Source organism: Plectropomus leopardus, chromosome 5 (genome assembly GCF_026936395.1).
Source record: "Plectropomus leopardus strain MGB_pleo_1.0 chromosome 5, ASM2693639v1, whole genome shotgun sequence".
Taxonomy (NCBI): Eukaryota; Metazoa; Chordata; class Actinopteri; order Perciformes; family Serranidae; genus Plectropomus; species Plectropomus leopardus.
The window spans coordinates 34,019,823-34,030,696 of NC_142180.1; the positions used below are offsets into that span (position 1 = coordinate 34,019,823).

Sequence of the window (10,874 nt, forward strand, 5' to 3'; positions counted from 1 at the left end):
ACATACAATTATATAAAATATATACATAAACAATATATATTAAAATATATAATTATGAGAATTTTCCCAGTTTTTTCACCTTTTACACGTTTTTTGTTGTTGTTTAAATTCGCGGGATATTTCTTGACAAGATGCTCATTATCTTTTCCCCCTTCAGAGGTTTAAATGTGAAAAGCTTCTGAACGCAGCACAAGAAAACTGATGTTGATCCTGGCGCTAAAGGGTTAAAACATTTATTATTAATCAAAAGGTAATCAAATATATCCACTTAGCCCTGAATTGCCTTCATGCAGTACTTAAAATACTTTATAAATAAATACTTTATTAATTGAGCCTATCACTTTTTTAAACAGGCAGGTCTGTAACACCTTACATTTTAAAACCGCTCTGATATCCTGTTTGGACTACAATATGCTACGGTCGTACTACAACTACACACAGCCCCGTGGCTCCTTCGCCAGTATCCCATGATTCCTCGGTGTCGCTGTGACCTCGCGGAGCACGGGAAGAAGAAGCAGCGCTCGCGCTCACGCTGTGTAGTAACGTTACTGGCTGCTAACTGCCTCTCGGTTGTAGATCATGGCTGCCTCTAAGCCAGTCGAGCCGCAGTCCGGGACCGGGCTACCCCGCTGGCAGCTGGCGTTGTTAGTCGGGACTCCCATAGTGCTGGGGGTCGGCGCGGTTTACCTGTGGAACCGGAGCCGGACGAAGGAGAAGAAGGGGACCGGGGAGCGGAAAACACCAGAAGGCAGCGCGAGCCCCGTGCAGGGCCAAGACGGCGCAGCTCGAGCCAGCCGAGAGCAGGAGAACATGGTAACGACACCTGCGGACACCGGGCCTCCGGTACCGCTAATGTAGCATTTCACACGTTAACAGGATCCGCCTCAGTGCGCGGCGCTCATTTTACTCACTAAACGCGCCGTTGCTGTTAAAGTGCCGTCAAGGACACCAAACGTTACTGACACTGACAGCTACCTGCACGAGAGCAAGGCCGACAGCAGCCGGTTCAACGGTGCTGGATTAGCAGCTAGCTCCCGTAAGCTATTAGAGCAGTTAGGTTAACCGGCGCCGTTACAAATGTTTAACAGCTAGTAAATTAGTCGTTAAAGCGCAAGTGGAACTAATTTAGCAAGACGTTACAACTCCAGCGAGGCTGCTTAACTGTAGTGTTTCGGCCATGCTAGCTAACGTTATCTCAACTGAGAGAGGGTTGCCACCTTAAGTGTGGAAAAATAAGGGACACCTTGTCACTCCCACGGCCACGGAAAACCTGGAGAAGTCATGTAATTTCACGTTCTCGTTTTCCAGGCCTTGGAAAGTCAAGAATTTGTAAAAATCACTGCAGAATATTGTAACCCCCTCCTCCCCCGGATATATACGAAGTCGTATACCAATATAGATATCGTTTTATCCACTTTTCCGCCTAATGTTGGTGATCATCAAGTGTTTTCCGTTTTGTGAAATCAGCATGCTGTCCGGACTACTTGAAAAGTTATGGAAAGGCCTTGGAAAATGGCACGTGAAATCAACAAAGTGGCAAGAGCATGAAAACAGCAAAGTGGCATAAACTCTTAATCACAGCTTTGTGACTGTAATGTTTTTGGCCATGCTAGCTAACGTTATCTCAACAGTGTGGAAAAAGAAGGGACACCTTGTCACTCTCACGGCCATGGAAAACCTGGAAAAGTCATGGAATTTCAAAATTCCTAAGCCTGGGAAAGTTATGGAATTAGTGAAAATCATTGATAGTTTTGCAAAAGGAATTTTTTAAGGATGCACGATAGTGTTTTTCTTTCTGATATCCGCTATGCTGATGTATAAAAAGTCATTTGACAGATACAGATATCGTTTTATCCACTTTTTTTCCCACCTAATTTCAGTGATCATTAAATCTCTTCTGTAGTGAAAGTAACGTAATACTATGCATACTCTTACATGTAACCCAGTGCTTTTAATGTATGTAATTTACTCCACAAAATAAGAAAATACTTAAAGTTAGGGTTGATGTATTGTACATACTCACTTTGTTTAAAAAGACAGGTTTATGATATCGTCATAAATCCACATGTGTACCAATACTGATATTTCCCTTAAAAGCCAACATCTGCTGATACCAATGACATGCTGATATTATTTTGCATCCCTAATTACTCATCACATGTTGTAAATTTTCATCAACTTTTGTTGTTGGTTCCTTGGAAAATCATGGAAAAGCCTTGAAATATGATCCATGAAAACAGCAAAGTTTGCAACAACAAATACATCCATTCGTTGCACATGGGAATAATTAAAAATTGCACACATATTACAACAGTGCTGTTCTGAACAGTAAAATAAGAAATACAATCATACACATTCAAGCTTAGGTGGTTGTGTTTGGTGCTTCCAAAATAAGTTGAATTGGCTTGACTCCAGCCCTTTCTGACAAGACGCCGTTCTGACAGACTTTAAGTGAAAGCATAGATTAGCCTCCCCTTTCTTCCCAGTTTACTTTGTAAATGGACTGCTTTTATATAGCACTTTTTTTTTTTTACCTTTACAGAGAAAGTGTTTTACAAAATCTCAAACCTTGTGATTAATGAGCAACTGCTCCACCTCCCGAGCCACAGCCACCCAAATTTTTAGGAATATTGTCAATTTGATGGCATTAAATCCTTGATACAAACCCACAGTTCAATTGCAGGGCACTTTGTAAGATGCTAAGGGATCTTTAATGATGTAGAAAACTGTCTTTAGGCCCCGAAATCCTTAAACCAGTCCACCGAGTCACAGGGGACATCATTTAATCAATAACTGTTGCCTTCTCTCTCTCTCTCTCTCTCTCTCTCTCTCTCTCTCTCTCTCTCTTCCCCCCCATTCAGAGCCCGTTGGATCGGGCCCAAGCAGCAAAGAACAAGGGCAACAAGTACTTCAAGGCTGGCAAGTATGAGAACGCCATCCAGTGCTACACAGAGGCCATTGCTCTCTGCCCCTCAGACCAAAAGACTGATCTGTCGACATTTTACCAGAACAGAGCAGCAGCCTACGAGCAACAGGTTGGCACCACCTTTGTTTAATCTGTGCAGAGATTGTTGTTGAATGTCCTCGGAAAAACACCTGTCTCTTGCTGTTATGACAGTGTGGCATTGATTTTACATTGATTCTTTTGCAGAAATTAACAAAATACAACATTGTAGCTGTATTCAGAGTTGAAAAGCCTTCAAGGTCAATACTTTTTGCTAACTCCTTTTCACAACTTGAGGAGAGTTCAGACTTTTTAAAGTGCGCTTGTATAATGTACTTATCCATAGTCAGTGTATTACATACAGTATATGGCACTCAGCACGCCGCCAGAGAATGAGAGCGGAGCGGAAACTGTATACCATAATATGAAAATTGACTTTTATCATGCCATGTATATTTGCTTATCTATGGTATTGAAGAAAAGAAAAAGAAAAAGAATCTCACCGGCGCACGCACATATCCTATTCTCCTCAACTGCCTGTCAGACGTTTTACACATATTTCCAAAAAAGGCTCTCAAGTCTGTTTTATAATGAAACATTTGTTCAAGTGAATAAAACGCCTTTGTTTTCATTCTTTAAGGGTTCATTGTAAGGGACAATAATAATTGTGCAATACTGTGATATCGTGAAACAGTTGTATTGTCTGAAACAAAACTTCCACTACCACACCATTGCAACCCTAATCTTAACTATACCATACATTTAAACTGATATTCATTTATTTATCGATTTATTTTTTAGGACGCTAAAATACATTTTGCTGCTGCCCCCTTTCACAGCAGTACATTGCTTAGCTTCTTTGTGGGTACTCCTGCTGGCTTCTCTCCACTCCACTCTCATTCTCCGGCGGTGTCTCCCTTGTGTCTCTTAATGTCCACTCCGCTCTCATTCTTCGCCAGTGTCTCCGCTGGTGTCTCCGCCGGTGTCCGCTCCACTGTCATTCTCTGCCGGTGTCTGTCTCGCTTGTGCATTATTGTGCATCACTGGTCTTACATATTGGTTATTATTATATTGGGATATGGAATAAATAGTGTTTTTTTCCCAGATTTTAATGGTTGCATTACAGTAAAGTGAAATACTTCTCAGCTTATCAGAGAGTTGTTTTAATACTTGCCTTTACCCATTTGGTCATTATATCTACATTATTGATGTGAAATTGTGGTCATATTTTAAGTACCAATAGTTATTCCTACAATATTGTCACATCAAAGAGGGTATTTGGTTAAAAACAAAAAGTTAGATTCTGTCTCTCAGTCCTAGCATTAATGAAGTGCTTTTAGGAGAATCAAAAATATCGATATATATATTGTCTATCGAGATATAGCCTAAAAATAGAGAAATGTAATTTTCAGCCCATCTCGCCCAGTAATACTGACCATGGATAAGCACCTCATACAACCCTACTTAAAAAAATCAGATCTGTCTCTTTAGAGCAAGAAGAGATTGCATGCCCCTGCATCTAACATTAGTTACTCTGGTCGATGTGATTCTCTGTAAACCATCAAATCTTGTCAAATCTTTATACCCTCATGTTTGACTGAAGGTTTTCTGCACAATGCTTAATACAGCGTCATAATGTCTTACTTTAGCTCCTCAACTACAAGTGTCATATTGAAACTTTGCTACAGATGCTGTTTCTGTTTTAGAGACTGGTGTTATATGTCGGTCTTCACACATCAGTTTCACTATGCTGTAGGTTTCTAGGTCCACTTCCAAACATACGCGTCTGTGTCTGCATGTCTGTATATTCAGATGCACATATGTTTTGGAAGATAACCAGCCTGTGACTGTTATTTCAGATGAAATGGACAGAAGTGGTCCAGGACTGCTGTCAGGCTGTGGAAATGAATCCACGTTATGTCAAGGCTCTGTTCAGGCGGGCTAAAGCTCTGGAAAAACTAGACAACAAGAAGGAGTGCCTAGAAGGTCAGGCACTCCACTTTCTTTCTGTTCTTTTACAAATTTAACTTAAAATGTGACAGTTACTGAAAGTCTGTTTGTTCTCTGTGTATCCTCCAGACGTCACAGCGGTGTGTATCCTCGAAGCCTTCCAGAACCAACAGAGCATGCTGCTGGCAGACAAGGTGCTGAAACAGCTGGGAAAAGAGAAGGCCAAAGAGAAATACAAGGTACTTGCCTTTTTTTTTTTTAGAGTTTGATTAGTTTTTATTTCCCTGAATTGTCACAGTAAACTCATTCTCTTTCTTTAAACCCCTCTCCCGTAGAACCGTGAGCCGATGATGCCTTCTCCTCAGTTCATCAAATCCTACTTTAGCTCGTTCACTGACGACATCATCTCACAGCCGCTGCAGAAAGGGGAGAAGAAAGACGAAGACAAGGACAAGGAGGGCGAGGCAGCCGAGGTCACTGAAAGGTTAGACAGTCCTTGCTCAGTATCAATTTAATTGGTACATTTAGGCCGGAGATATATTTGCTGTCTAACTTTTTTTTGCGTACGAATCCGACTGTGTCTGGCTGCCTCATGAGCTTTTCTGTATATACTTGACTATACGTGATGTCTGTTACTGGGGGATACCTCTAGAGGGCACATGAGAGAGCTCAGGCCGTGTACAACTACTGGATGTGTGGGATGCAAACAACGGACATAACAACACTTGAGGAGGTTACTGTCATGTTAATGCTGAGATCAAGGCAGAGAAGGTGACAGCAGCGACAATGTTGGTGGCGTGCGAGGCCTCTAAATAAAGCCCGTCAGAACAATTGGGATAACGTGTTTCTTGGCTGCCAATGCGAGAGATTGATGATGAAAAGCACCACCAGTACTTTCACATGTCTGCTATGACTCTACACAGCCCCTGCTGTTTGTGTACATACTGCATCTTGCATCTGTACAACCTTTTTCTTTTTTTTTCTTTTTTTTTTGAGGATGGCCAACGCACCAAACTGTCTTCTCTTTTTAAAATACTTGAAATAATGGTAACCAGTGGTTAGAAAATAATTAATAGATAGTGGGCTAACACTACAGCATCTCATCTCACCTCAGAGCTCTTAAAAAGTATGATCTACCACCAGGTAGATTAAACTTTTCCTTATCTGTTTTCTCTCCTCTTTAGCTCCGGCTACCTGAAGGCAAAGCAGTACATGGAGGAGGAGAACTACGACAAAATCATCAGTGAATGCACCAAGGAGATTGAGTCCGGTGGCCGATACACTGCAGAGGCCCTGCTGCTGCGCGCCACATTTTACCTGCTGATTGGTAACGCTACTGCTGCTCAGCCTGATTTGGACCGAGTAATCAACATGCAGGACGCCAATGTGAAGGTTTGGACTGTTTATTTTATTTGTCTGTTCTTAGTTGATTATGCCAGGGCAGTTCAGCTGCTGGGATAGTGAATTAGTAAGACTTTAAGGGACTGCCAAAATTTATTGCCACATTTCCTTTGCATGGTTTGATTCTATTCAGCTCATTTTTGGTGCTTTTCTCTATTTTGTTTCCTACTGCGGCTTGCATCCCCTCAGTGTAGGCAGCATTCTCAGCTGATTGTCGTAGCATTGCCACATTAAACTGCCATGACATCATCTTTGCAACCAAACAGAGAAATGTCTGCACTTTGTCAATTTCACAGTGTAGTGTACGCTGTGGTGTTTGTGGTTTGTGTTATTAAAAAAAAAAAAAAAAAGCGGTCTGCTCAGCGTGCTTGAATCCTCATCTGAAGTGGTAAAGTAAAAGGTACCACAACTTTTTTCTAATGAAGAAAAAAAGAGTGAGTCAAGTTAAGTTGAGTAGAGCTGCGCTGTACCATGCAGTGCAAATGCTTTGGATTTGATTAAATGTACTGTGCAAGACACCAATGTTGGGAATAGATTGATATAAATACTGAGAAACACAAAAGGGACAGAGTGAAAAACACTGGAATAGACTTAATATCGGTGCATGCATTTTCTCACAGTTTATCGCATGAATTGTCTCCATAAATAAAGAGGTCCGTTATGAAACACTTGGAAAGCTACAACCTGACAGCCTCTCTTTCTTTGTACTATTTTCTAATTTTAACAGCTACGAGCAAACGCTCTGATCAAGCGGGGAAGCATGTACATGCAGCAGCAGCAGCCCATGCTCTCCACACAAGATTTCAACATGGCAGCCGAGATTGACACATGCAACCCTGATGTCTATCACCACAGGGGTCAGGTAGGAGTGTAGTTGAATTTCTTTATCATCAGTTAAACTGCTCAGTTATTGTCAGAGGTGTCTTGAAGCATGCTACAGTGCCTCCTCTAAAATATGTATTCCCTCTCAGCTGAAAATCCTGCTGGACCAGGTGGACGAGGCGGTGGGAGACTTTGATGAGTGCATCCTGCTCAGGCCCGACTCTGCTCTCGCCCAGGCTCAGAAATGCTTCGCTCTTGTAAGTAATCCACTACAGATCATTTAAAGAGTGCTTTTACCTAACATATACAGGACGATAATGGATGCTACAATTCAAGTTCAGCAGTTGAGTTTCTTTTTCTTGTGTCCTTCAGTACAGACAAGCATACACTGGAAACAACCCGTCACAAGTGCAGACAGCCATGGACGGCTTCGAGGACGTTATCAGGAGGTTCCCCAAGTGTGCCGAGGGCTACGCTCTCTATGCTCAGGTACAGAATATTTACACATCAGTAGGTGGCTGGATATGTAATTCAGACAGAAAATAGCAGCTTTAAGTCTTCTTTATCTGTGTGCATTTTCAGGCTTTGACTGATCAGCAGCAGTTTGGGAAAGCAGACGAGATGTACGACAAATGTATTGAACTGGAACCAGACAATGCTACCACATATGTCCACAAGGGGTAGGCATTTTTCCCTTTATGTAGGCATATTGTTGAAGCCACTGGAAACATGGCATAGTAGAAATAGACAAAAGTGTCTCCTCAAATATCTGCAAAAACCTGAGTGAAAGACTACATTCACAATAATTAGGAAACATTGTTCAAAAACATCTTATTGTGCTGTTAAGACCATTTTTCCTGACTGTTAAGTTGTGGCAGATCATGTTTTCGGTTGACATCTCCCTCGTTTTGAGTTAATGTTTTATTTATCTGAGATTTAGAGGCATTGTTGAAACCGATACAAGGCGATGCATACAAGGCTCAGTGTGTTTTATGCAAAAAGGGCGACACGGGAATTGAGAAATACAAAATCGACAAGAAAACTCACCTTGAATTTAATTCAAATTGACATTAAAAAGTTTTAAATCTAACTTAAACTTAAACTATGCAAATCCTATAAAAAAAAGAAATCCAAACATGACCAAGACCAATTCAAACCCCAAAAGCAGTGAAGTTCACAAAACTTAAGCGACAATATTTTGAATTTGGATTGAAACGTGGACCCTAAATTACATGTTTTGAGTGCTATTGTAGATTTTAGCTTCGAGTGGCTTTAAAATAACATCTTATTCGTGCATGTAAATTATTCCTGTCACTAAATGTTCAATGTTTGTTTCCAGTTTGTTACAGCTTCAGTGGAAGCAGGACCTTGACTTGGGTCTAGAGCTCATCAGTAAGGCAATTGAAATCGACAACAAATGTGATTTTGCCTATGAAACCATGGGAACCATTGAAGTCCAACGGTGAGTTAACAGTTCGACTCATTCCACGAATCACATAGATCATAGTGTTTTAGAAGAGCTTGAAATAACCAGAGCGTTTTCTTTTCAGGGGAAATCTGGACAAGGCGATAGAAATGTTCAACAAGGCAATTAACCTGGCCAAGTCCGAGATGGAGATGGCCCATTTGTACTCGTTATGTGACGCAGCGTACGCCCAGACTGAAGTGGCGAGGAAGTACGGGCTGAAACCTCCGACACTGTAACGTCTTATGCCAACCGATCGCCAATCTCAGTCTTCATTGCTGAACCTAACCGTGTTAAAATGCAACTGTCTGACTTAGCTTTTGATTTGTTGAAAAAAAAAGAGTACTGGATAATGAAAGGAAGAACCCTGAATATTTACACCGTGTTTACATCACTTTAAAAGGGTGGTTTGTTCTCGCTGAAAGAAGGATTGCTATTCACAATGAAGCCGAGGCTGCGCTCCTCTAGTTGTTTTGGTGGTTTGCTATCGGGGGACGGTGGGTGGGGGCTCTTATCGGAGACAGCCCATTGCTGACACTTTATTCAGTCATCATCAACCCTTTTTATGGCTCAGAATAAAACAAAAGATAGTGTCGTCTAGAGAGAAAAACATACATGAAAGGCCATGTATTCCTGTCTGAATTTATAGTAACTATGTGAAATGTAAGTGAACTGCAGTCTCTTGAAACAATTCCCGACATTACGGCTTTCGTGACTCTTTTAAATCTACAGAAAATACTGTGAGAGCTTTACATAGTTCTAATGGACTGCTCACTTGTTAATTTATGCAGATCTAAAGTGTTTGGGTTTTTTTCAGCTCCTTTCATGTGTAACATACACTATCAGTTCCAAATGCAAGATTAAAATTATAGTCAAATGTGTAATGTCTGTGTTTGTAATGCTGGAATCTGATCCCATGGATACGGGGCTACAGAGAGGTTAGTTTAGCATCCTCAAGTTCGTTTGTTTTTTTTTTTAAAGATGGGATTGCCTGTTTTTTTTTATATATATATACTTTGTGCAGCATGTTCACTTTATAAATAAATGTAAATGCAATGCTCGTGCTGTCTTGAACACTAGGAGAACTTCAACCATAATATATAAGAGACTTTGGGCAAAAACATTTTTGATTAGAAAAACTTCACAACTTAATGTATTTAGTTTTTTTGAAAATGTTATTTTTTAATTGCCTCTAGTGTCAGACGATGTCACAAGGGATTGGATATTCAGCGTTTTTTCTTAGCTCAACTTAAATTGAGAAACATGGTTTCTTTTCTATTTTATTGTAAAATGTTTATTTTTCATGCTACATTGCATCTTTTGACAGAGTAACCCGAAGACAGTGGTTTTATTTTTTCTGTCCTTATCAAATTATATTCTCACAAACCGAGCCTTATTGTTTCCGAACCACATGCAGCCCCGAGAATCTCTTGGTCCAGTGCAAGATTTGGTTCTCAAGTAGCATCTATACTGTAGTCTGTAAAAAAATAAAGTGAGCCAACACTGCTGAATGTTTGTGTGCTTTAACACTTTCAGCAGTTTTGGCTAAATTTCATTAAATGTGTGGTAATGCCAAAGAACCAAGTCATGCATTCCAGCTGCAGCTGCTGAGGACGACTCCTCCGCAAAAATCATCTTTTCTTAAAACTTACAAATGAGTTTACCTTTGAGAAATCGATGCAACCATCAGCAGATGACCTGCCGATATCCACAAAAATTTTGGCTGTTTAATAGAAATTATACTGATATGTATGGTGACCAAAGTGAAAGAGAATATGAATCCTAATAAAGTTATAATTCCTGGAATGAACTTCAACTGCAAGTTTATTTTAGACTATAAATCATCACATTCTGCAACTCAGTCTTTCTGTATTGACTGAAATCTGGAACTTTGTCACAGTTTTCATGCCATGCATCAAGACTGTTTTTTTTTTGTTTTTTTTGATTTGTTTACTTCTCTTGCTTAACAAAAAAAAACAGTATTTCACTCTTAAAAGGGGCTTTTAATTCAGCACATTTGTCAGAATGAATGTTGGCATTGCACATTTGTATGTTATAATGTAGGAGATATGTTGAATTTTACAGCTTTTTTTATGTGTGACGATGCTGTGGTTTTGTGAGGTTCGGGTAAAATACCTGCTTTTGTCTCTACAAGCACGGCTGGAAATTCTTAATTGAAAAATACCTACTTTTCCTGGTCTCCAGCAGTGGTCTCGCCTCAGTGTCACATCATCCAAAATCTCCTACTCTTTAATCCTTTGAAACCTGGAATGTTATACCTCTTTTGTGCAG

General features: G+C 40.4%; 1 protein-coding gene across 1 annotated transcript; it reads left to right on the forward strand.

Moving 5' to 3' along the window:
- The first annotated feature begins 466 nt into the window (after positions 1-466).
- Positions 467-10,388, forward strand: tomm70 (translocase of outer mitochondrial membrane 70). The gene is made up of 12 exons (XM_042483992.2): positions 467-813; positions 2,862-3,035; positions 4,804-4,930; positions 5,024-5,133; positions 5,230-5,378; positions 6,079-6,286; positions 7,023-7,157; positions 7,267-7,374; positions 7,490-7,606; positions 7,700-7,797; positions 8,457-8,579; positions 8,668-10,388. The coding sequence occupies exons 1-12, from the start codon at positions 580-582 to the stop codon at positions 8,819-8,821; spliced, it is 1,737 nt and encodes a 578-aa protein (XP_042339926.1). The 5' UTR covers positions 467-579; the 3' UTR covers positions 8,822-10,388.
- Positions 10,389-10,874: the final 486 nt, after the last annotated feature.

Coding starts and splice junctions, on each gene's coding strand:
- tomm70 (XM_042483992.2), top strand. CDS start 580: ATGGCTGCCTCTAAGCCAGTCGAGCCGCAGTCCGGGACCGGGCTACCC. Junction 814..2,861: donor GCCGAGAGCAGGAGAACATG/GTAACGACACCT, acceptor CCCCCCATTCAG/AGCCCGTTGGATCGGGCCCA. Junction 7,375..7,489: donor CTCAGAAATGCTTCGCTCTT/GTAAGTAATCCA, acceptor TGTGTCCTTCAG/TACAGACAAGCATACACTGG.